The sequence below is a fragment of the Actinia tenebrosa genome, unplaced genomic scaffold, assembly GCF_029948245.1.
Source record: "Actinia tenebrosa isolate PJP-AT-01 unplaced genomic scaffold, QUT_ActTen_1.0 PGA_scaffold1__47_contigs__length_23844297, whole genome shotgun sequence".
Lineage (NCBI taxonomy): Eukaryota > Metazoa > Cnidaria > Anthozoa > Actiniaria > Actiniidae > Actinia > Actinia tenebrosa.
In genome coordinates, this window is record NW_028292578.1 from 7,654,113 (window position 1) to 7,679,998 (window position 25,886).

The following is a 25,886-nucleotide window of genomic DNA, read 5'->3' on the forward strand; positions in this document are numbered from 1 at the left end:
GTAGTCAGCGCAGGGTCTGGTTCCTTGGTTACCTCGAAGCGCCAACCAAACCAAAATGGCGACTGAGAAAATCTTTCTTGAAAAATAACGATTTTATTGGACTTTTCTACCTTAAAAAGACCGGGAAAATGCAGCTTCGTTATATGAAAACATTGATGAACCCTCAGGTATGAGCGATTTGTGAATAACTCTTTTCAAAGTGCAGAAATCTGGTTTGTTTTTGTACAATTTTTGAGGTGAATTTGAAGTTGAAATTATTGTAAATAAGATTGGTTACCAAAGCAAATGAATGATGTGAATGTATCCAGAGGAAAAATGGAAAAAGAGGGACTTGTATGATTGAAGAAGGAATCATCCTAAATCTAAGAAATCTGAAATATATCATTACTAGGCGATTGCTGATTTTACAAAATTTACTTCAATGTGAAACTTGTTTTATCAACGACTGTCATGTCCTCTGTGGTGATCTTTCTAAATCCGTGTATAATTTTCTTGATCGTCTGATTTTTATACTGTAAAACAATAGTTGACAGTAAATAATAAGTAAAATGTGCAGGACCTTTGAAAACGAAACTATAGATTTTTAAAAACTTAGACATCCCCTTTTTGAGGGGTTCCCGAATAATTTTCAATGTTCTTTAGTTGGGGACCATATTCATGTTAAGACCTGGTTGGCCAGGGATAGGGAGAGAGCATTTATGACCTGCATCACTGATCAGTATATATTTAGACTGTTTGTTATTAATACTGCTGTCATCGGTTGCCAAAAGGGGAGCCTTCCCCACCTACCCCTCCCCCTCCTACTCAGAAAACCTATGACAGTTGCATAATGTTCGGGTGGTGTGTCTAAGGTCTCAGCTATTATCTCTAGAGGGAAGGCAAAGGCTCAAAATAATGATCAACAGACAATGTCTAGCCACGTGTCTGGAGGGAAAATGCCTGTGATACACTGTATACAGTATAGGCCTGTCTTCTTCGCCAGTCACATTGACTGTCAGTCTCATGTTGATTGATCAGTATAATATAACCAATCATCCTGGCCAGCCATTGAGCTGTTTTAATTTTAACCCATGGTCCATTCTTTTTAGGATGGTGCCTGCAAGGTCACGGCTATTGCCTGGGCACCAAACAACCAAAAGATGGCAGTGGTAACAATGGATAGAGTCGTTATACTCTATGATGAACTTGGTGAAAGACGAGATAAATTTTTAACCAAGCCAGCTAATTCCCAGGTACAATGATACAATCTCATGACAGTTATAAGAGGGCTTTCACTAATAAATTTTATTAGCACATGGGGGGGATTATTTTGAGAAGTGGTTAGGGGACTACCATATTGAGAAAGGGTTGAGAACTATTGCAGGATGATGAAAGAGGGGGTTATGCAAACATTGTTGCCGCTACCATGGAAGTGGGTTTGGACATGTTTTCAAAAAGTGTACCATGTGATTTTATCAACCTCCCACCCTCTGTCCCCCCCCCCCCCCCCCCCCCCCCCTGCACTAATAAATGAAAGCTTCCTTACATTTGTTCAGCATTAGTACTTGCAAGAGCAATAATGAATCAAAGAATTGGAAGGGAATTTGTGTACATATTATATTATTTTATTGCTTTATCTAGGCTGGGAAGAAGAGTTACATTGTAAAAGGACTGGCATTTTCTCCTGATTCTACTAAAATAGCAGTTGGACAGACGGACAATATTATATTTGTCTACAAGATAGGAGAGGAATGGTGAGTGTACACATATATTATTACACTTTACCCTACCCTACACTACACTATCCTACCCTACACTACCCTACCCTACCCTACACTGCCCTACACTACCCTACACTGCCCTACCCTACCCTACCCTACCCTACCTACCCTACCCTACCCTACCCTATACTACCCTACCCTACCCTACCCTACCCTACCCTACCCTACCCTACCCTACCCTACCCTACCCTACCTACCCTACCTACCCTACCCTACCCTACCCTAATATTCATTGCATAAAAAGTCATATTGTTACTTGTAAACTTTTGTTTTAGGGGAGAGAAGAAAGTGATTTGTAATAAGTTTGTCCAACAAGTAAGTGAAGTGTCATAATACCTTTCGTATATCAGATCAGTTTAATGAATTATTATTGATGTAAATACACCTGGTTCTTTCCAGGATTTAAACTTTTTATCGAGGGTCTTTAGTTTCTCTAGTCAACAAATATACATATATATAAAATTCTGTCAAGTCCAGTGGCTGAAAGGCCACTCTTCGTTTTTAATGCTGATTGTATTGTTGATATTGTTTTTAGAGTGCAGTTACTTGTATGATCTGGCCACCAGAACAACAAAGTGTTATCTTTGGCTTAGCAGATGGAAAGGTAAAATTGTTAAAGCTTCATTATTATTTCAAAGTACTTGATACATAAAAATTTCATATGTAGAATGTTACACTTACTGAATGAAAATTATTGTTGAATTTTAGGTACGGTTGGCCAATCTGAAAACAAACAAGTCACAAACAATTTATGGGACTGACAGTTATGTTGTCTCATTAACATCGAAGTAAGTAACTTGAAGCTTTTGATATTACGTTAACTTAATTAGTGTACTTTTAACAATCATGTGTTTTTATATCTTAGTACTTCAGGTAAAGGCATACTGACAGGGCATGCTGATGGTGCTATTGTAAGATATTTCTTTGATGATGAAGGGACAGGGCTATCACAGGTACTGTATGGTATATCCAGGATATTATTATCATTATCATCATCATGTATCTTCATTGTCATCATCAATATCATCATCATCAACAACATCAGCATTATCATGTATCATTATCATCATCGATAATGATAAATGATATATCATTCATATAGTCAAATTTTAGTTACTAGTGTAACAACAGTGTATCTGTCCTTGTAGGGACAACTGTGTAAACATTCCTGTGCTCCCTACTCTCTGTGCTGGGGATCATCTATTGTTGCTGCAGGCTGTGACAAACGAGTGGTCGCCTATGGAAAAGAAGGTACTGTATAATGATAATAATGATTTGAGAGGCATGTACTGCTGAGTTGTCAGCCCTCACTTTGGTGTTCATGGGCTCAATACTTAGATTCCATTCAAGTGTGAGTTACTTGTTAGTTCTCTCCTGGGCTTTGAGGGTTTTTCTCTGTTTCTGGGTACTCTCTGGTTTTTCTCCCTCTGCAAAAATCAAATTTCTTTACTGGTATTCAACCTCTATATTCAAAATTCTAATTCAATCATGGAATGAGAGTCACATATTTGTTAGTCACCAGCTATTAAGTGTTACCCTCTACTTATAAACAAGGACTCTTATGCCGACTGACTACTAGACATTTGTTTAACATCCAATACCATTGTCTTCTTATAGGTCGTGTACTCCAGAACTTTGATTACTCCAGAGATGATGACGAGAAGGAGTTCACAGTGGCAGTGTGCAGCCCTAGTGGACAATCTGTCGTGATTGGAAGTTTTGATAGGTATGTGATATACATAAGTAAGATATGTAAGACTTCATGGTTTCCTAATAGTACATACATCGTTCATTCCTAACACTTCTATCACGTCCTGCCAACCTCACAAACGTTTACAAAGGTTTTGGAATGTCTAATATTTTAGATTGAGAGTGTACAACTGGAGTCCAAGAAAAGGTGGTTGGGATGAATCCAAGATGAAGGAGATACCAAACCTCTACACCATTACTGCACTGGCGTGGAAGAGAGATGGATCCAGGCTTGTTGCAGTATGTACCTTTATATGAAAGTTGTATTCAAAGTTCTTTTAGTAGCCTACTGGCAGACATCCTTGACATTAGGGGTACATAATGTTTCACTTCATGGAGTTATGAAGCATTGCATGATGATCCAAATGACATTAAGACTATGTAAATAGCTGTCTGCTTAAGGAAGGGTGTCCATCTAACAACTTGAAGGTGTCTGTGTGATTTAACCTAACATTTCTCATTTTCGCTCTACAACTCTTCTAGGGCACCCTTTGTGGTGGTGTAGAACTGTTTGACTGCTGCCTCAGAAGATCCATATACAAGAACAAATTTGAGATGACATACGTTGGTCTTAGCCAGGTCATTGTGAAAAACCTCTCATCAGGTACCCGTGTTGTTCTCAAGTCTCACTATGGCTATGAGGTAAGTACTGCGTTTACGCATCTCATTCAGTATAATATCAAATCTATTGCAGATAATGTCATTCATTCTGAAGAAGGCTATTATTAGCATACTGCTGAAATGTCAAGTCGTGTTTTCAATTAACACATCTTCTGAAAATACCTTGTTATTTTAACAAATTTATAATTCTAATTTGTTTGTTGAAGGTTGATAAAGTTAGTATCATGGGTAAGGACCGCTACTTGGTTGCGTACACAACAGATACCATACTAGTCGGGGATCTCAACACTAACAAGCTCAGTGAGGTGGGTTGATTTCTTAGGTTTATTGAGATATCTGTTGTTCTATGAGATCATGAAAAATTTCTTGGAAGTTAAGCTACAAATATTATGTACTATTCTATTTGAGGTGAATTTAACTCTTTTTTTCTGTCCAGGTTCCATGGCAAGGATCTGGTGGCAACGAGAAGTTCTTCTTTGAAAATGAGAATGTAAGTGAAGTGGATGAAAGGAAAAGAAAGGAAAGGAAGATAAAGGGATAAAAAGGGAAAAATGAATAGGAAAGAAAGACAAGGAGAAGGAAAATGGAAAAAAAAGGAATAGGAAAACAAATGAAGGGAATTAAAAAGGGAAAGGAAAGAGTTAAATGGAAAAAATGAGAGGAGAAAATAAGGAAGAAAGAAAGGGAATGTCTACAAAATTTTGAAACATTTCAACTTTTCACTCTGTTTAGGTTTGCATGATATTCAACGCAGGAGAGCTCTCATTGATCGAATATGGTAACAATGAAATCCTTGGTACAGTAAGAACAGAGTTTATGAATCCACATCTAATCAGGTAACTATGCACCACGTCTCCTATTATATGTACCAACTGTACAGCATTTCTCATGACTTTTTTATAATTTCAGTGTGCGTTTGAATGAACGTAAACAGCAAGGCATTGATGATAACAAGAAGATGGCTTACCTGGTTGATCTGAAGACTATCAGTGTTGGTAAGGGTCTTCCTTTGATCAGAGCAGTAAGCAGCCTCCACCCCTCCTTGCTAGATTCAATTATAAATACCATCTCTTTTTCAAAATTATATTTTTTGTCTCTAGTGAACCTGATAACTGGAATCATTGAAGCAACTGTTGGTCATGATTCTAAGATTGATTGGTTAGAGGTAGGTTTTGTCACTTTATCCCACAACCATATCTTTCTTCTTTCCTTTCATCCATCCATCCATCCATCCTTCCTTCCTTTCTTCTTTTTCTTCCTTCCCTTCCTGTTTCCTTGCTCCTTTCCCCCAACATTTTATCACTACTTACTAAATTCCCTGAGTCACTTATTTATTTTATTTCTTTTTGCAGTTGAATGAAACTGGAAAATATCTCTTGTTTCGTGACAAAAAGCTAAAGGTAAAATTAGTAAGAACTCTTTTGTTCAAACAATGTTCTTTTGCCCCTCATAACTAATAGTCTTGCAAGATATTTTCACTTATAGTTTGTTTTCTCATTCCTAGCTTCATTTGCTGAATGTAGAGTCTCAAACGCGAACTACAGTCCTGAACTACTGTACCTATGTTCAGGTGAGTAGGCATACAGACACTGATCGCTATAGTCAGGGAATCAGTGGTCTAATATACCATAACAGCACAGTTTTAGTGCTTTACTAAAAACACACATCAAATGTTCAATAAAATGATTGGTTAAGTATATGCTGTGCACTCAAACTATGCTCTGGAAATCTTTGTGAACATTTTAACTAATGCATCATTCATTGATGATATTGTATATTATTACTAGTGGGTGCCATTAAGTGATGTTGTGGTGGCTCAGAACAGAGGTAACCTGTGCATTTGGTACAACATTGACTCACCTCAAAGAGTTACCATGTTCCCAATTAAGGTTAGTTGCTTGTTTATTCAACATGTGTCTTCACTCTCTCTCCCTCTTTTTCCATTTGTTGCCTTGATTCTTTATCATCTCTCTTGTTTGTCTTTTTTATTTTTCTTATTTCCATCCATCCACCCTTTCACCCATCCATCCATCCATCTGTCCACCAATACTTACATCCATTCATTTCATTTTTGATTTTTTCTAGGGTGAGATCATAGACCTAGAACGAGTAGATGGTAAAACAGAGGTGATAGTGAATGAAGGTGTCACAAACATATCCTACACACTGGACGAAGGGCTGATTGAATTTGGAACTGCTATAGACGACGGAGACTATGTCAGGTAAGAAAATCTTTTTCCCAAACAATTTAGTACATTTCTTCTGATACTACATTGAAGTTGAATTTTCTTGATGCGTTGTTCTCTTCCTTGCTATGCAGCTTTCACTGCATTATTGTTATAGAAAATGTACCACTTATTGTTTCAAATTCCCTACGTCTATAGGGCAGTGACATTCCTGGAGAGTCTTGAAATGTCACCTGAGACAGAAGCAATGTGGAAGACACTGAGTAGACTGGCTCTAGAGGCCCGACAGCTTCACATAGCTGAGCGATGCTTTGCTGCTCTTGGTGATGTGTCCAAGACAAAATCACTGAAGCAGATCAACAAGATAGCCGATCAAGCAGCTGAAGAGATGGTATACATACATTAAGTATTATAATTATCTTTTCTTTGTATGTTCGACCATCATGTGGTTATGGTTGTCTACAGACAACTGCTGTTGTTGCTACTGTTGTTGTTGCTGCTGTTGTTGCTGCTGTTGTTGTTGCTGTTGCCATTGCTGTTGTTGCTGCCATTGTTACTGCTGCTGTTGATGCTGCAGTTGTTGCTGCTGTGGCAATGCTTGATGCAGATTCTTTCGTTATTGCTGCTGTTACTGTTACTGTTGTTACTCCTGCAGCTTTTGTGATTGAGTGTTGTTGCTCTCTCTTAGGCATACTCCTATTCTTCTCTCCTGTTTCATGCCATAGACTATTTTCCATCAACTTCATGTCCTTTGAATCACTTTTCATGTTGTACTGATGTTGATTACTGTTATACAGGGAGGAGATGGCACAAACCATGTTCTTGTTCGTGCTAAACTCGCTGTTCTTGACAAGAACTTCAAGATGGCAGAAACAATCCTTCTGGAACAAGGACATGTAGATGAAGCCATTGAGATGTACCAGGAACTTCACAAGTGGGATGAAGCTATTGCTGTAGCAGAGGCTAAGGTAGGCTGTACAGTAAAATTTATCATTCTGGGATTGGTATAGACTAGAAATATATAATTAATAGAAGCAAATAAAAATTCAGAAAGATTTAACCCATTCCCTCCAGTTTTCCATGGTATCCTTCTGATTCACCATGATTTTCGTCATCTAGCCTTCAAAATGTTGTGAACTCATGAGCGGTAGGCATAGCCTTTCGTATAACTAAAGAAGCCAAGACAGGACACTAAAATAGAGGTATAAACTAAACATTGTTTGCTGGTTGTATGTCACATAGAGTCATCCTGAGCTGGAGAACTTATGTGCCAATCACTATCATTGGCTGTCAGACACTGGTCAAGAGGAGAAGGCAGGACAGGTAACTAAAGATGCACTTGTTATCCTTAACTAAGACTAATTAGGAGTATTTCCCCCTCCCCCCCCCCCCCCCCCCCCCCCCCCTTCCCCATGGGATACTGATAATCTTTTATCTTCAGGTTAAAGAGATGGAGGGTAACTACATGGAAGCTATTAATCTGTACATGAAGGCTGGGCTGCCCGCTAAAGCTGCAAGACTCGCTATGAGCAGAGAGGTGCGTGCGTCAATAAATCTCTTTACAGTTAGATATAAGAAAATGTAATTCTCACATTGACAGGGATTCTTGTCCGTAATGAGTTTCATATGAGTGGGTATTGACATGCTATTGACTTGCATGTCCCATTGTTTTGCAATAATTTATTTTATCGCTTCCCACTCATACGTTCTATTGAAACCGTTCTATCATCATCTATGGTATCTTTGCATGTAACTTCGCGTGACCATCTCTTTTTTGATGTAGGAGTTATACCAATCAGCAGATCTGATGGAGCGCATCGCAGCAGCCTTACTAAAAGGAGGTTTATATGAAAAGGTAAGTTTAGTAACAGTTGCTGGCATTATTAGCATTACTTTGAAGAAGCAGTCTTCATCCCAATCCTAACTTTTTGTTCGTGTTGTGATGGCAGGCTGGAGAGCTGTTTGAAAAAGTTGGCAGAAATGACAGAGCAATGGAGGCCTACAGAAAAGGAGGGGCTTACAGGAGGGGTAAGAGTATCATCTCTTTGTTATGTGGGAGGATGTGTACCCACTTCAGACCATGCATCACTCTCTTGAGAACCCGGTGGAGGGTACTCCCATATATTCGCTATACGGGTATGTGCCTTCAAACAGGGTATGGTTTTCAGCAATTCTACTCTAGAACAGGGTATATAAAATCGCGCTTGCTCTGGAACAGGGTACATGAAATCACGCTCTCTCCTCTCTGGAACAGGGCATCTATTTTCGCAATACCGGAACAGGGTATGAATTTCAGCAATTTTACTCTGGAACAGGGTCAGGGTTCAGAAGGCTCAGCTGCACATCCCTACCCTAAACGGGCAAGAGTACCCCCCCCCCCCCCCCCCCGGGCTTGAGAATAAGATTCTTTGTTTGAGCTGTATCCATACATTTTGTGCTGTGTCTTCTCGTGCACAACAGTTAAACAAAAAAATGACACTCGGGGGAATGAAACATGGTTTGACATGGAATAACATTATGCCCAGGGAAAAGGGCTCTGCAATCCAAATGAATAGGAAGAAGAGGATTTCTCGTCACATCTTAAAGATAGATTACAAAATATCACTTGAGTTAGTCATAATTTTGTACTCCTCGACTAAGGTTATTAAGTAACACGTGGTTTGTGTTTCAGCGGTTGAATTGTCTCGAATCACCTATCCACATGAGGTGGTCAAACTTGAAGAAGAATGGGGTGATCACCTGGCCACACAAAAACAATTGGACGCTGCTATCAACCATTACATAGAAGCTGGGTAAAACATATATATATATATATAACCATGTTCTACTTTACATGATAACTAAACAGAGGCTGTGTGCGTGAGTCTCTACTAATGACAGTAATATATACATGCGAGTGGCAAGCTTAGAAATACCAAGCATAGTAAAGTGTTCTTGCCTTTTGAGGACTCTACATTTATATTTTAATGATTTTTAAGTGTTTAAGTGACTACCTTCTGATATAGGCAGCCAATCAGATGTGCATCATTTCTCAAAAATATTTCATCAAAAATCTCTGTAACTAACACCTTTGGCCTTCATTTCATTTTCGAATTTAGCTTCCCTTCTTATCATGTCGTTTCGATTGTTTGATAGTTGTTCAGTCAAAGCCATCGAAGCAGCAATCCAAGCACATCAATGGAACAAAGCAGTGCAGATTGTTGAACTACAGGATGATATTGTAGCTGAGAGGTAAGGCGTGTCATGATACAATGACCCTATAGTGTGTTGTCCAGGCATCTGAGGTCTGGCAATCGATATTGACAGTCACTTAATATGTCGTGTCCTTAAAGATAACTCTGAACTCTCACACTGTCTCTTTCCATCAAAGAAAAGTTGTAGCACCAGTACTGACGAGCCCTTGTTGGCTTCAAGCATGTTAATTGGGATTGGAAATGAGATTAGATATTCATGGTTGATTTGTCTTACAGATATTACCACCAGATAGCACAACACTACGCACAAGTACATGAATACAAGGTATGAACAGCACTGAAAAAATGGTATTGTGTTGTTAGCGTGAAAAAAGATTCCAGTACCTATTAATATTTTTTTAATTCGTCATCTCGTATCTCGATTCTCTTGTATGTCAGCTGGCAGAGAAGTTTTACGTCAAGTCAGGGGATCCGCGAGCAGCGATTGAGATGTACACCAAGGCCAACATGTACGAGGCTGCACACAAGGTACTTAACTCGATAAGAATCGTTCCTTGCTCAAGATGAACTAATTCTGAAAACAGTCCAGCTTTCCTGCACAAAGCAAAACCAAAAGATACTATAATATGCATAAGAACAGAGGTGCTGAGGTTGGTTAAAGAGTTGTGACTTCCATCTCGTAGTTTTAACTAGCTCTCTCTAGGGGCAGATCTAATGGGGGGAGGGTGGGCAGATCTAACGGGGTGAGGGTTCAATCTCAATAGACAACAATGAACCCTCTTACAATAAAAGGAAGAGTCCTTTGAAAATGATTATGAAAATCCTGGATTGAACCCTGCGAAGTTAAATACCAATACTAGTAAGCGTTATTCATGCATCATCTTTTATTATCAGATTGCTGTCCAATGTATGAAACCAGAGGAAGTCGCTGTGCTGTACATATCACAGGCACAGGAGCTTGAAGCACAAGGTCGCTTCAAAGAAGCTGAAAGGTAGATTTATTGGAAATCATCTAGTCTAATAATTATTAAATCACAAATTTGTTTATGTGCTTTTCTTATTGTTATCCCGTGTGTTGTATATCAGATTATACTGCACAGTTGATGAACCTGATCTGGCAATCAACATGTACAAGAAACTAAGACAGGTCAGTGCAGAGCATGACACACAAGCAAGCATTCCTGTAGGCTTGGTGTCTTTTAGCACTTGTTTATTTTCCTATTGTGGGCTTCCTGCAACACTATCTACACAAAGCCCAGATAGAAAGGATAGCAGCTGAAGCGTAGTTGCAGAATGACCAGTGTTAAATGAAAAAATACTTTCTAATTCATTTACTTACAGAAATCGTGTTCTCTTCTTTTTCATCTTGTAGTTTGATCAGATGATCAGGCTTGTAACTATTTATCACAAAGATCTCCTGGTTGATACTCACCTTCACCTCGCTAAGGTAAGCATATAGTGATAGAAAAATCCTTTGATCATGTGCACCATCTCCAAGGCTAGAAGCTCAACATGTTTTCTTGGAGCTGGTTTTTTTTTCCCAGATACAATTGAGGTTCTCAGGGGGTAGGGGGTAAATCTCGGGGGGGGGGGGGGGGGGATAAGTTCTTTGGATGATCTCGGGAGTTTCACAGGCAGTTCATCATGGAATCAAGGCTACCCCTTAGTGACCTCCACCAACAATTGCCCTAATTCACTATGACGTCACTGCTTGTTTATGTGGGGGATAGAATCGCTAAATCCAATAGAAAATTCAACTAAATCTGCTCCTAGCGAAACAGTTTAATCTAAAATGGCCTGGTTTTCAGATATAATGTGTGTTAATATGTACTAAAAGATATTCTGAGCGTTTGCTGGCTATTCTACTTCTCTTCGTGGAATGATACGGGATTTAGAACAATTTTCGGTTAGTTTGCGTTGATTTGACCCCGTCCGACGACCATGATCCTTTGCGTTTAAACAATAGATTGTTTTGATGTGACGTCATAGTGAAGTAGGGCAATTCCTTTAATTATTGACTAACTTGAATCTCTTGTAACAGGAATTTGAGAATGAAGGGCAACTGCTTAAAGCTGAGCATCACTACCTTGAATCAAAAGACTGGAAGGCTGCAGTGAATATGTACCGGGCAAACGACATGTGGGAAGAGGCTTATGGAGTAAGTACTCTTCATGTCACATTCATTCACATCATCATAATAAAAGAAAAGATGTCTCAAGCATTTTGTTTGGTCATTTTTACACAGACTGCGAAACAAAATGGCGGGCCAAATGCAGCAAAGCAAGTTGCATACCTGTGGGCTAAAGGACTTGGTATGTATATAGATGTAACAACAAAATATTGTATCTTGTGTATCTTATTTAACCATCATCTTGTTGTCAGGTGGTGATTCTGCTGTTAAACTACTGACCAAGTTTGGGTTATTAGACGCAGCCATTGACTATGCAGCAGAAAACTGGTAACATTTAACTTTGATTAGAACTATTCTTTGAGGATGTAGTATACCAGCCTCAAAACTACAGGGCTGTTCTAAGTCAGGGCAGGGCTAGCCCACAGATCAAACCCTGAAACAACCTCTTACCTCTGGGCTTATCAAAGTCTAAAGCAGGGCATGGCTAACTCACAGATTAAACCCTGAAACAACCTCAGGGCATAGCTAACTCACAGATCGAGTTGGAATTAAGCATGTATTACAAAGTCCTGATAATCTTTCCTTGTTAATGGTATATATTCTTTGCAGCGCATTTGATTTCGCATTTGACCTGGCTCGTACATCAATGAAGCACAAACTACCTGATATTCACCTGAAGTACGCCATGTACCTGGAAGATGAAGGCAAGTACAGCGAGGCAGAGTCACAGTTTGTCAAGGCAGGAAAAGCTAAAGAAGCGGTGCTCATGTAAGTAATACAATCTAACCATAATTATGATCTTTTAGACACTGCATTCTTGCTGGGAATATAACAGTTTCAGAGGACTGACAAGTGGCCTCCGTGCACACTTAAACATTTTCCATATCTCTAAAGCAAAGACATTAGGGCCCGGTTGTACGAAGCCTGGATAACGCTATCCGGCGGATAAATCCTTATCCAATGGATAAGGTGATGCTGTTATCCAATAAATTTATCCACTGGATAAGATTTATCCGTTGGATAGAACTATCCACCCTTCGTACAACCGGGTCCAGGTGTACAACTGTAGTATAAAATTGTATTTGTGTTGTTAGGTATGTCCATAACCATGACTGGGACAGTGCACAACGAGTTGCAGAAGAACATGATCCTGACAGTGTAGCTGACGTGATGGTAGGACAGGTAAGAATGGATCACCTTAAACTCTTTTTGTCCATTTTATAATTCCTTTATAACTTACCACACATTTTGGAGAATTCATTGAAGTAGTTGACAAAACAAGTTAATCGTATTCTTTGTTCTTCATACAGGCACGTGTGGCATTCGAACGCAAGGAGTACCAAAAGACAGAGACGTTCTTACTGAGGGCCCAACGTCCTGAACTCGCTGCTAAATATTACAAGGTACATGATTCTCGATCTTGTTGACTGTTGAAGATTCAGATGTCGGCGTTTTTTCATTGTTGTCCCAAAAGACGTTATTTGTAATGTGTTTTGTTGTTCCTGTTGTTGTTGCTGCTGTTGTTGTCAATGCTGATCTTGGCTGTTGTTGCTGCTGTTGTTGTCAATGCTGATCTTGGCTGTTGTTGCTGCTGTCGTTGTCAATGCTGATCTTGGCTGTTGTTGCTGCTGTTGTTGTCAATGCTGATCTTGGCTGTTGTTGCTGCTGTTGTTGTCAATGCTGATCTTGGCTGTTGTTGCTGCTGTTGTTGTCAATGCTGATCTTGACTGTTGTTGCTGCTGTTGTTGTCAATGCTGATCTTGGCTGTTGTTGCTGCTGTTGTTGTCAATGCTGATCTTGGCTGTTGTTGTTGCTGTTGTTGTCAATGCTAATCTTGGCTGTTGTTGTTGCTGTTGTTGTCAATGCTGATCTTGGCTGTTGTTGTTGCTGTTGTTGTCAATGCTGATCTTGGCTGTTGTTGCTGCTGTTGTTGTCAATGCTGATCTTGGCTGTTGTTGCTGCTGTCGTTGTCAATGCCGATCTTGGCTGTTGTTGCTGCTGTCATTGTCAATACTGATCTTGGCTGTTGTTGCTGCTGTCGTTGTCAATGCTGATCTTGGCTGTTGTTGTCAATGCTGATTTTGGCTGTTGTTGCTGCTATTGTTGTCAATGCTGATCTTGGCTGTTGTTGCGGCTGTTGTTGCTTCTGCTGTTGTCAATGCTGATTTTGGCTGTTGTTGCTGCTGTTATTGTTGCTGTTGTTCTAGTAGTAGTGTTAATTGATTCAGAAGTAGTATTTGACTGTTTTTTTAATCCTTTTTATTCCAGGACGCGGGTATGTGGACTGATGCTCTAAGAGTGGTCAAGGAATACCTTCCACACAAGGTAAACACCAATCATTGATCAGCTCTCATCAAGCAGTCACTCCTTGATATATTATATAGACTTTCTAATTGTCATCCTCGATGCTTTTTTCCTCTAGCTTGAGCAGTGGCAAGATGAATACGATAGAGAAGTCCTTTCCAAGGGCAACAGGTAATGACAAATTAAATTATTTGAATGCTTATACACTAATTAAAGATGCACTTATACACTCTCATCCTTTCCTTTTTTTTCTTCCCTCAGAGGCGCAGAATCTTTACTATCACAAGGGAAAGAATGGGAAAAGAAGGGCGAGTATAACCGAGCAATAGACATGTACATGAAGATAACCCCTAGCATGACTACAGATCAGGATCTGGTCGAAGACGCTATGGTCAAGGTACGTAAATAACATCTTCAATTTCCAGGAGAATTACATTTCGTTTGTCAATGACGCTTGAGAAGAGCACAAAAATCTTATGAAATAAAAAGACCGTACTACCCCCACGCCATCGGCTTGCTTCTAATGAACAAAAAGAATGATCATTATTGCTTTACCCAGCTTCTCATCGATAAATTATTCCAGTCTCTTACAGTAACATTAATTTTCTTTCCGTTAGGCTGTAGAACTTGCGATGAAATTCGTACCAGATCGTGCTGTAGATGTTGCCAGTATTGCTTGTCCTAGACTGGCAGACGTCAAGGCATACGAACAAGGTGCTGAGCTGTATCTGGGAGTAGAGATGATCAAAGAAGCTATTGATATGTACATTGAAGGAGAACTGTGGCCTAAAGCTAAACGATGTGCTGCTGAAATGGCCCCAAAGTTAGTAAAAGATACTGGGTGTCTTTATTGGCCTTGTCATCACCATCACCATTCTCGTCAAACATCATAATCATCATCATCATCAGCTATTATAAACTTCATTATTATTATTACTATTCTATCCAATGCTTTATAATATTAAATCATTAATTGATTTCAAGGTACGAGCAATATGTTGAGGATGCCTATGTCAACTTTTTGAAGAACAAGGGACAAGCAGAACAGGTACGAGAACTTTGCTTGCTTGCTGCATAAAATTGCAGCTCAGGCCATCTCTCCACGCTTCATCATTACTAAACAATATCAGAGTGACTTAAAAGAACCACTGAGAATGTAAAGAAACCTTCGCAGTGACCACCCTCAGTGCCTGTGCCTCTCGCATATACACCTATTTCGAAGATCGTTGTCACACCAAGAGCCTCAAGTAACAAGCCAAGGCTCCAGAGAACGTTGGTACTTTTAATTATAATTGATTTATTCATGGTTCATGCAAGTGGCTATAGTTCTCCACTATTTATCATCTCAAGCAGCCTTGCTTGGAGCAATTTGTGAAGTCAATAAATGAAAATGCACCATGAATAAACTAATTACAGCTAAAAGTACCTGCGTTCTCTGCGATCTTGGCTTGTTGCTTGAGGCTTTTGGTGCGACAACGATTTCTGAAATAAGTGTATACAGAGAGAGGGCGCCATATAAATCATAACCCATAGTTTAGAGGTTGAAGCCTTAGTGCTAATGATATATCTTGTTTGTTTGAAGCTTGTTGACGTTGATGTCATAGCAGGCCTAGATATGATGGTTCAACGTGGTCAGTGGGATAAAGCCATTGAAACTGCTGAACAGCAGGGATACGAGGTGCTTAGTAAGTACGTGGCACTGTATGCAGCTAACTGTATTAAAGAAGGCGATTCACTCAAGGCATTGGAACTGTTTGCTAGATATGGAGCTCCAGCAAACTCGCAGGTAAGAAAGACGTCATGTATAGATGAGTGAGTGAATGGATAAAGATTAAATGGATGGGATAAGATAAATGGATAGATGGACCCTAACCCTTACCTAACCCTAACCCTGTATGGATGAATGAGTGAATGGATGGGATAAGATAAATGGATAGATGGACCCTAACCCTTACCTAACCCTAACCCTGTATGAATGAATGAGTGAATGGATAAAGATTGAATGGATGGGATAAGATAAATGAATAGATGGACCCTAACCCTTACCTAACCCTAACCCTGTATGGATGAATGAGTGAATGGATGGGATAAGATAAATGGATAGATGGACCCTAACCCTTACCTAACCCTAACCCTGTATGGATGAATGAGTTAATGGATGAATGAGTGAATGGATGGGATAAGATAAATGGATAGATGGACCCTAACCCTTACCTAACCCTAACCCTGTATGAATGAATGAGTGAATGGATGGGATAAGATAAATGGATAGATGGACCCTAACCCTTACCTAACCCTAACCCTGTATGGATGAATGAGTGAATGGATGGGATAAGATAAATGGATAGATGGACCCTAACCCTTACCTAACCCTAACCCTGTATGGATGAATGAGTTAATGGATGAATGAGTGAATGGATGGGATAAGATAAATGAATAGATGGACCCTAACCCTTACCTAACCCTAACCCTGTATGGATGAATGAGTGAACGGATAAAGATTGAATGGATGGGATAAGATAAATGAATAGATGAACTAAGTAATAAAATAAATCAAATAAACTCTTAAATTTTTAATGAATGGATGAATGAGTGGATTATAGGATAAAAATGTATGGACAAACGAATGATTTCCTTGAAAGAATAGATGAATGAGTAAATAGATGGATGGAAATATAAATTATCGATCGAGAAAACAAACAATGAATGAAGCCCGTGAAATGTTGATTCAGTTGTCACTCTTTTTTGATCAGAATTTCAACATCTACAAGCGCATAGTGACTGATATCGTATCCATGCCAGACTTAGATGGTCCAGAAAGTTATCGAACATGGGCTGACCTGAGAGATGTTCTCTTTGATATTGTAAGTAATGAAGCTACAGTAGAACAACCGCTATTTGCAGCCAACATCCTTTAAGCAGCCAGTTGTCAAAGTCTTCCTCTCTCCATCAATATTCCAGAGGGCAGTAAAATCTAACATAGGCAATGTATTTTGACCCCAAAGCACAAGGGCAGGATGAAATAGCAGGGGTAACTGGTTTTCCCAAGGTCCTATACATTGTAGTGTCTTTTCATGTTGTATTCATCCTGTGTTCTAGGTGGATAATTTTCCCTAGGTCCTATACATTGTAGTGTCTTTTCATGTTGTATTCATCCTGTGTTCTAGGTGGATAGTTTTCTCTAGGTCCTATACATTGTAGTGTCTTTTCATGTTGTATTCATCCTGTGTTCTAGGTGGATAGTTTTCCCTAGGTCCTATACATTGTAGTGTCTTTTCATGTTGTATTCATGAATCCTGTGTTCTAGGTGGATAGTTTTCCCTAGGTCCTATATATCGTAGTGTCTTTTCATGTTGTATTCATCCTGTGTTCTAGGTGGATAATTTTCCCTAGGTCCTATATATCGTAGTGTCTTTTCATGTTGTATTCATCCTGTGTTCTAGGTAGATAGTTTTTTCTAGGTCCTATATATCGTAGTGTCTTTTCATGTTGTATTCATCCTGTGTTCTAGGTGGAAGGGATAGCCAAAGCAGGCGACACTGGATCACCCCAGGCGCAAGAGTTTGATAACATGCTTCAAGTTACTCACTACTACAGCTGTCGGGCTGCCAGTCTGCAGCAGAAATCACTGGTAAATAATAAAATCTCTCTCCTCTTTGGTATCAAGGAAAATTCCTGCATTAACAAATAAATTGAAGAAGAATTGCTGAATTTCAATCAGGTGATAAAAGTCTTTGAATCTCATTATCTGCTGACCACCACGTACTGTCAACCAGAAAGAATTCTATTGAAAACTTGTGATTCAGCTGATAAACATTCTACACGAGACAGGAAATGATGTCAAATGAAATCCTGATCTAATACATGGTTTGTTTGATGTATTGTAGGACACTATAGCAGCCAAGCTCTCTATATCCCTGCTAAGACACTCTGATCTTGTCCCCTGTGACAAGGCTTTCTACGAAGCTGGGCTAGCAGCTAAGGTAAACCTTACGACACTGCTCTGACTGGGTTGTCAATCAATGGGTACAGTCGCTTGTATATGTACGGATAATTGATTTCAGTAGTCAACGTTACCGTACCAGCTAGACTCCCAACATGGGCTGTCAAATGACTGGGTTGTCAATCAATGGGTACAGTCGCTTGTATATGTACGGATAATTGATTTCAGTAGTCAACGTTACTGTACCAGCTAGACTCCCAACATGGGTGGTCAAATGCTTTCATACTGTTATGCAGTCAGATGAGGGTACCACCAAATGTATTGCTGTTCCTTCGCAGTAGCCTTTCAAGCCCAACTGATAAAATAGTTTGATGTATTTCTAACTTTGTGCGGTTTACTTTTAGAGCGTTGGTTGGGAAAATATGGCCTTTGTGTTCCTCAATCGATACCTGGATTTGAGTGAGGTAAGGAAACACTAGAAAATTCTTAGCAAAGATGATGAAGCGGCATGTGACTCTGCTAAATCTGTTGCGGAGTTAGTGACTCATTGTTGATCATATATTGCAGGGTATCGAGGAAGGCTCACTGGACATGCTGGATAACAGTGATTTTGCTGATACGGATATTCCATTTGAAGTCCCTGTACCCGAGAAGCAGTTCCTGCCGGTTGTACACTCGTCTATTAATTTTATATTGTATTAGAAATATTAGAAAATATAATGGGAGAAAAGACTGGAGTTTAACAGGGTGCATTGTGGTCTTGATTGGGTACAAATATACTTTGTTCAACGTGCTAATATGGTGTTGTTTGTACCCGAGCTAGAACAGAATGCACCATGTCTGCTATTCCAGGAAGCAGGGCCTGTGGCCACTCGGGGATTAGAGGGATTAGTTTTCATTTTGTTTTTTTATTTTCCCATATCTTCAGTTTTCTAATGAGCATGTTCTTCAATTAAATAGGAAGAAAAACGGGAAGAAATAAAGGAATGGGTGTTGGCAGTGTCCATGGACCAAAGGGTGAGTAAATGTTGCTAGGCCGATGCTACGAGGGGCTTCAGATGTAATACTCCCCATTTCTTTCTAAAAGGTCGAACAAGTTCTTCCTACAGACGAACGAGATACTTACGAAGCATCTTTGGTTGCTATAAACACTGGGATTCAATCTCTGCCCTGCGTCATTACAGGTAAGTCTAGTCACACAATCCTGTACCTAGTCACGCAAAAATATCTCATGACAAACCATGTATTTTAACCAAAGTCACGTCTTGTTAACTTTTTTGTTCGATACGACTGTCAGGGATATTGTTCAAATTGTTTTGTTACTTTAAGGTTACCCAGTGCTCCGCAACAAGATTGACTTCAAACGGCCAGGGAAGGCCGCGAACAAGGAAGACTGGAACAAGTTTATCATGGCAACAAAGGTTAGGCTTTAATTTGGAAAATAAATCTTGTGTACCTTTCACTTTATCTTGTTTTTCATTCTTTCTATTTTTTACCCAACAGGTTTCTCACAGCCCAGAGTGTCAAGACGTGCTTCGTTTCCTTGGTCACTGGTGTGGCGCGCCTCAGAACCCGTCATACTCGTTTAACTAGTTATAGCCTTTGCTTGGTCACTTGTGTGGTACGCCTCAGAACCCGTCATACTCGTTTAACTAGTTATAACCTTTACTTGGTCACTTGTGTGGTACGCCTCAGAACCCGTCATACTCGTTTAACTAGTTATAGCCTTTGCTTGGTCACTTGTGTGGTACGCCTCAGAACCCGTCATACTCGTTTAACTAGTTATAGCCTTTGCTTGGTCACTTGTGTGGTACGCCTCAGAACCCGTCATACTCGTTTAACTAGTTATAACCTTTACTTGGTCACTTGTGTGGTACGCCTCAGAACCCGTCATACTCGTTTAACTAGTTATAGCCTTTGCTTGGTCACTTGTGTGGTACGCCTCAGAACCCGTCATACTCGTTGAACTAGTTATAGCCATTTTTTGGTCACGCATTCGGATATTTTAGTCACACTTTTGTGTATCAAGCACAGATTTTAATTTATTTCACCTTTTATAAGACGTACGCGAAGAAATTCGGTAATTCTTGCTTTAGGAAAGTTCTTGTGTGACTTTGAAAAACTAAAGACATTAGACGGATGTTCCATGCCAGGCCGTGCCCATGGACACAGCAGTGATATTGTCACTCATGTTTGAAATCCAACCTATTAGGCATTCCAGTGTTACGATTGACCACTCGGCCACTAAAAACAGACATACATCAGTCAGAACCCTTATACAACCTTTACCAGAAGTTCCCCTAATTGTCAGACTCATATTAGACGTTGAGAACTTAATCTACCAATCAAACTCCACAAACGATAGTCCACGTTGCTTCTCGATCTCTGCTTGGTGCTTTACACAGCTTACGTTACAGTTTGGCTTGACTTAGAAATGCTCTTTATTCAATAGGTTTATTTATGGTAGACATGTCTATACCTTACTAATATATAACACTATCTGTAAATATATCTGTAATTTATATGAAATGGATCTAATATATCAATAAAAAACAGGATCGTATATCGTACTATCTATGAATCTCGTTATTTATTAGAGATACATTCTTGGTTCACAACGAACACGAGCTATCTATAGACTTTCAGAAGTACTAGTTGGACGCGCGTAATATTCGTAGGAAAAAATAACGATAAAAATAGATTAAAAAATTGTACAAATTTGCAACGTAGCTGACGTTACTTGTGCAAAGCTTACCTTCCCTTTTCATACAAATGGAAAACGGTAAAATGACTCTAAGATGGCTTCCAGAACTTAACCAATCAGAAAACGTGGAAATACACCCCAACCAATCACTACGCCTGATTATGGTTGTACATTAAATGTCACTTTTGCTACTGGTAAAGTGATTTTACTTGGCCCATGAAAAAATAACAAGCATAAAGCATAGTAATAGACACTCATTCGATCGTTTTTTAGTTTTACTTGGACTGGTAGGAAATAATTATTATACAACTTTCTTTCAAGGGCCGAGTAAGATCACTGTACTAAATTGTACTAATTGTATAAAGTCAATACATATCTTGTCAGCTTGATTCTTCATTGTCTGGTTTATCAACCAGTTCACAAACATGACGTAAAATGTCCTTCAATCCTCCTAACATCAGCTTGATTGATTGTTCTCGTGTAGTTAGTTCATCTGTGTTTTCTGTACTTATCTTTTTTTCTTTCTCCATGGTAACGATTCTCGAGCTACAATCCTCTGCGACCCTAAAGTAAAATTAAGAATATTCCTCTATTAAAAAATATATAAACGTACATAAAAACAGAGCACAGTACATGAAAAACTATCCGTGTAAATGCGGTAATGAAAATCGAGAATTATCCTTGCAACACGTTACGTCATAGCCGCCATGTTGGTTGACTTAAGATTTGGCCTTGGTTTCTTTCGTTATATCACCCCGAACATGGCGGCCATGTCTTTTGTCCTATCATTCTCATGAAAAAGGAAGCTGACGCCATATTGCTGGTTTGCAATAATTCCCAAGAGAATGAAATAACAAAAGACGCGGCAGCCATGTTGGATGCTTATGTAACGAAGTAGAGTAGTGACGAATCTTTTGTTAAATTCATCCAACATGGCGGCTGTGAAAACCATCAATTTGGTTTTCATACTTCTTCAAGATCTCTGGGGTTTTTTTTTTCATTTCTTTCAGTCAAACGTTCACCAACTCAAACCCTTGTGAGTTTGATTTCATTGATATCCAACAAATGTCAGACAGTAGTGTATCTATATCTACAGTTTTGGGGTACCTGCTTAGTGCTTGTCTCCACGCCAGAGGAAACTCTTTCTTCATTTGCTCTAGAAAATTGAGAAAAATATCCGGATAAGGTTCGTAAACTTCTCAGACGATCATTTAATTTTTTCAACCAGGGTGGTAAGGGATCAATGTTTTGTAACTCACCATAGGTCATGTGATCTATTTTCTCGTCGTCTCCATCTTCAGATTTTGATTCATCATGTTCGCTGTCAATATCATCATCACCATCATCCTCCACATCATCATCATCGTCATTACTAGCATCCAAGTCATCATTACTTTCGTCGTCCACATCATTTTCATTATCATCATCATCGCTATCATATACCCCATTAACAGCATAATGTCCAGGTTCATCATCATTATCATCATCATCATAATCTTCATTATCATCATCATCCACAACGTCATCATCATCATTCCTACAGCCGCCACGTCTAGCCTTTGCTTTCTTGTTTGCTACACCACTCATAGATTCATTGTCCACCAATGATTCATTCCTACGTTTTCTATCTTTAACATTAAATGCATTTTCTATAATCTTGCTGTTGATAGACTTCTGTTCTTCGCTACAGTTTTCAAAAAGACGAACCAAGTCTTCCAGATCTTTGGGATGGTTCTCTGTTTCTTGGTCTTTCTTGAGTATCATTTTAAGTTCTTCTTCACTTAGGTGTAGAACCTGAGACAAGCAGAAGTAGTATAGGCGCTAACTCAGAATTCATAGAATAGGTTTATTAATACGATAATATCATAGTTAATATATTAACTCTGATACGATGAAAAGGCGAGAAGACAAAAAATAATAATAATAAATCAATAGTGCAAAACCGAAGAAAGTGGAAAAAAAAAAAGGTTTCAAATAAGGGGGAAAAAATTATTTTAGAAGCAAAGGAAGTTAATGACGGTGTACCTTGAGGACCACTGATAGATCGGGTCCCTGGTTTTGATATCCCTTCAGATCAAAGACGAATACATCGTCACTGGAAGCCAACCCCTGCAAAAATACTATGTACTTATTGACTGAGTGGGAGGGCCGTACGGGAAAATATTTGGCTCGAGGTCATGTCGTACGGACCGAGCGCAGCGAGGTCCGTACAAATGACCGAGAGCCAAATATTTTCCCGTACGGCCCGACCTAACTCAGTCAATAAGCATTTTATCATATGACCCTCACGAAAATAAAAATAATTAAGAAAAAGAAAGCGCGCGGATTCGAGCAGGGCCGGACGGGTTTTTCCGGCCCGCTTACGTCAACCCGTCCGGCCCCCATCACGTGACTTTTTCCAATGGTTTTATTAGAGCGCGCGAGCAGGGCCGTACGGGTCATATGATAAATTCAAGTATAACCTACCTACAATATATTCATCCAAAAATGATATACACCTATTTAAAAAAACGTCATCGCCAAAGGCGATAGGCGATAGGCCATTCCGAGACGGAAATGGTTTCGTTGAACACAAAGAACATTGAATCAGTCTCAACACTAAGGTCCATGTTCTTGACGAGAATAAGAAGCAGAAACACAAGTCATTCCAGCTATTCTTGGATCTTGGAATGACCTATCTCCTATCGCTTTTCGCCTATTGCCTATCGCCTTTGGCGATGACAACGTTTTTTAAAATGGGTGTATACTAGCTTCCATAATAAGGAATATTACGTCAGACAAACACTGAGCTGAGCTGACTTTTATAAAAAAGGGTAAGGTCTGCTAATGGTATTCAAGAAATGTTCAGAAATACATTAAAATAAAACGGACTGAATCCTCACCATTTCTTCCATCAGTTGAAACTTTGCATCAAGAATGCGAGCTTCGTGTTTTGATATCGAATGTTGACGAAGAACGTCATAGACAATGGCAACAGGGATATCCATCTGGCGATGAAAAGAAAAGAAGAAAGAAAGAAATTAAGGAAGGAAGAAATAAAAGAAGGAAAATGGAAGGAACAAAGGAGCAAAGGAAGGAAGAAGACAAGTTATTTGTTACTGGTGATTTTTTTGCCAACTAGAAATCTATATTTTATAATATATTAAATTTATATAGAGCTTAAACTAATTTTCAAAAACAAAAGCAAACTGTGCATTTCCTATGTCATACCAAAACTAAAAAGGACAGATATCAAAAACCAATAACAGTATTGTGTTAAAGTCAAAGTTCTTTCAGATAAGCATCATTAACCCAATGGGGTACTCCCCTATAATCGCTATACAGATAGGTGCCGCCAAACAGGGTACGGTTTTCAGTGATTCTACTCTGGAACAGGGTATATAAAATTGCACTCCCTCTGGGACAGGGCACATGAAATCATGCTCTCTCCTCTCTGGAACAGGGTATGGTTTTCAGCGATCTTGCTCTGGAACAGGGTATGAATTTCAGTGATTTTACTCTGGAACAGGGTCAGGGTTCAGAGGGCTCAGCTGCACATCCCTACCCTAAATGGGTAAGTGGACCCCCCCCCCCCCCCCCCCCGGATCATTACCAGAAAGACCAATATGTCATACCGTGAATGGTTGAACCTAATGTTATTATAATCACCGTGTCATTTGGGTTAGGTGTTTTCTCCACAAATCCATAAGACTGAAGGAGATGACAGTTGGCAAGCTGTCCATATGTGTTGAACACTTCTTGATCCTATGGAAGAGAAATATGGCAACTGTTATTACTGATAATGTCAGCAGAGCAAATAGTTAAAAGTTCCATAGGCAGAGAAGATGGTATTAAGCTCTCTAAAATATAGATTTTTACAACGTAATATTCCAAACTCTACCTTAGCAATAGGCTGAGTGGACACCATCCTAAGCTCTTCTTTAGCAAACTCCAGATGTGCATTATTGTTGCTATGGTGATTCAAAATGTCAGCCATGGGCACCATAACAGGGGCATTGTCACCTTGGCAACCAGGATTGTTTTCTGTGAAGCTGTAAGCCATGATGAAGGCTGCCATGTGCTTGTAGAGGGCCAACGAATGGATGGTCTTACTACCATGCAAATAGTATAGATTGGACTCTGGTTCCAGAAAAATTTCATACCTCCCCCATATGAAGGATTGGGATTTCCATACTAACCGTAGAGGGGGATTAGGATTTCCAAGGGGTGGGGAGGGTCTGAGAAGGGTATATTGTGTAGTTCCAGAAAATATCCATACCTCCCCCATGAAGAATCTGGGATTAATCAGAGTTTCTAATACTTACTCAAACTTGTTCTTATTTTTCTTGATAAAGGCTTTAACAACACTAGAATATTCCTTTTCAATGCATTTTAGATCCTGTTCCACATCTTCCTCAATTTCAGTCCCTTTTAAAAGTTGTTCCCTGTCGTTTTTAGTCCAGAACATCGGCTGATCCAGTACGCCAATACCAGGTATAATATCAAGGTAAGGCCTCCAGAACGATGCAGGGTTAGTGTACTCATACATGAGGGCTAACAGAAGAGGAATCCAGCCTGACCTGCATATCAGTATATCAATAGCATGGTGGTTAGAGTGGGATGGGAAGATGGATGGATGAACGGATGGCAGGATATATGGCAGGATGGATGATGGATGGATGGATGGGAAGATGAATAGGAGGATAGATGGCTGGGAGGATGAATGGATGGATGGATGGATGGCTGGATTGATGGACAGACAGACAGATGATGGGTGGATGGATGGGAGGATGGGTTGTGCCCCATGGATGGATGAATGGATGGATGGAAAAAGTAGTCATATTAACTCATTTCATTTTTTTATATTATTGTTATTTAATATTATTCTATTCCTTACCCTCTTTGTGATTTCCCAACATTCTCTGTCTCCAAGGCAACAGAACACGTTTTCGGCTCAAGCAGTAAATTCCTTGGTATCGAGAAAAGACACTCGCCTTGACTTATATCATCTGTGGCTACCATACCGTAACGATGACAAGAACCTCTGCTACATACTTTCACCTAAAAAATTTGTGCTCAAATAAGTTAGTTTAAAAGAACAGTATACGTTACATAAAACGTTTGACATGCAGTATCAAAGCTACCCATACCTTCTTACTGAGTATAAGGCCATTTTCTTTGCACCAAATCAAAAATTTATCCAAAATTGGGTCTTTTTCTTCTACAGAAATGTCTAGGGAAAAACTTGTTACTCCGTCCGCCATGTTGGACGTGAGTTTAAAGAGAGCTGGAACTAACCCAAGGAAGCCCAATAA

At 39.4% G+C, this 25,886-nt stretch overlaps 2 protein-coding genes across 2 annotated transcripts; one reads left to right on the forward strand and one right to left on the reverse strand.

Moving 5' to 3' along the window:
- The first annotated feature begins 38 nt into the window (after window positions 1–38).
- On the forward strand, window positions 39–20,461 carry LOC116287264 (intraflagellar transport protein 172 homolog). Its single transcript, XM_089032557.1, has 54 exons — window positions 39–167; window positions 1,089–1,232; window positions 1,621–1,733; window positions 2,036–2,075; window positions 2,296–2,364; window positions 2,469–2,548; window positions 2,626–2,713; window positions 2,909–3,011; window positions 3,378–3,486; window positions 3,626–3,749; window positions 3,993–4,151; window positions 4,337–4,435; window positions 4,567–4,620; window positions 4,863–4,966; window positions 5,040–5,125; window positions 5,231–5,295; window positions 5,483–5,530; window positions 5,635–5,700; window positions 5,918–6,019; window positions 6,216–6,352; window positions 6,515–6,707; window positions 7,114–7,284; window positions 7,559–7,639; window positions 7,758–7,853; window positions 8,100–8,171; window positions 8,266–8,344; window positions 8,988–9,108; window positions 9,452–9,547; window positions 9,787–9,835; window positions 9,949–10,038; window positions 10,405–10,502; window positions 10,597–10,657; window positions 10,883–10,957; window positions 11,552–11,668; window positions 11,756–11,822; window positions 11,893–11,968; window positions 12,251–12,409; window positions 12,736–12,823; window positions 12,952–13,044; window positions 13,910–13,966; window positions 14,064–14,116; window positions 14,207–14,342; window positions 14,563–14,768; window positions 14,930–14,993; window positions 15,528–15,731; window positions 16,699–16,809; window positions 17,457–17,576; window positions 17,833–17,928; window positions 18,293–18,352; window positions 18,456–18,554; window positions 18,849–18,905; window positions 18,976–19,072; window positions 19,218–19,309; window positions 19,392–20,461. Exons 1-54 carry the CDS (start codon window positions 129–131, stop codon window positions 19,479–19,481), a joined length of 5,253 nt encoding a protein of 1,750 aa, XP_088888683.1. The 5' UTR covers window positions 39–128; the 3' UTR covers window positions 19,482–20,461.
- Window positions 20,462–20,524: 63 nt separating this feature from the next.
- Window positions 20,525–25,835, reverse strand: LOC116287266 (N-lysine methyltransferase setd6). The gene is made up of 10 exons (XM_031693928.2): window positions 25,722–25,835; window positions 25,469–25,632; window positions 24,897–25,151; window positions 24,473–24,683; window positions 24,241–24,336; window positions 23,475–23,579; window positions 22,618–22,701; window positions 21,852–22,386; window positions 21,700–21,748; window positions 20,525–21,156 (listed from the first exon to the last, which is right to left on the reverse strand). The coding sequence occupies exons 1-10, from the start codon at window positions 25,833–25,835 to the stop codon at window positions 20,973–20,975; spliced, it is 1,797 nt and encodes a 598-aa protein (XP_031549788.1). The 3' UTR covers window positions 20,525–20,972.
- Window positions 25,836–25,886: the final 51 nt, after the last annotated feature.

Coding starts and splice junctions, on each gene's coding strand:
- LOC116287266 (XM_031693928.2), bottom strand. CDS start 25,835: ATGGCGGACGGAGTAACAAGTTTTTCCCTAGACATTTCTGTAGAAGAA. Junction 24,684..24,896: donor AAAAATAAGAACAAGTTTGA/GTAAGTATTAGA, acceptor TTTGCATGGTAG/TAAGACCATCCATTCGTTGG. Junction 22,387..22,617: donor ATCTATCAGTGGTCCTCAAG/GTACACCGTCAT, acceptor TGCTTGTCTCAG/GTTCTACACCTAAGTGAAGA.
- LOC116287264 (XM_089032557.1), top strand. CDS start 129: ATGCAGCTTCGTTATATGAAAACATTGATGAACCCTCAG. Junction 3,750..3,992: donor ATGGATCCAGGCTTGTTGCA/GTATGTACCTTT, acceptor CAACTCTTCTAG/GGCACCCTTTGTGGTGGTGT. Junction 4,967..5,039: donor ATGAATCCACATCTAATCAG/GTAACTATGCAC, acceptor TTATAATTTCAG/TGTGCGTTTGAATGAACGTA.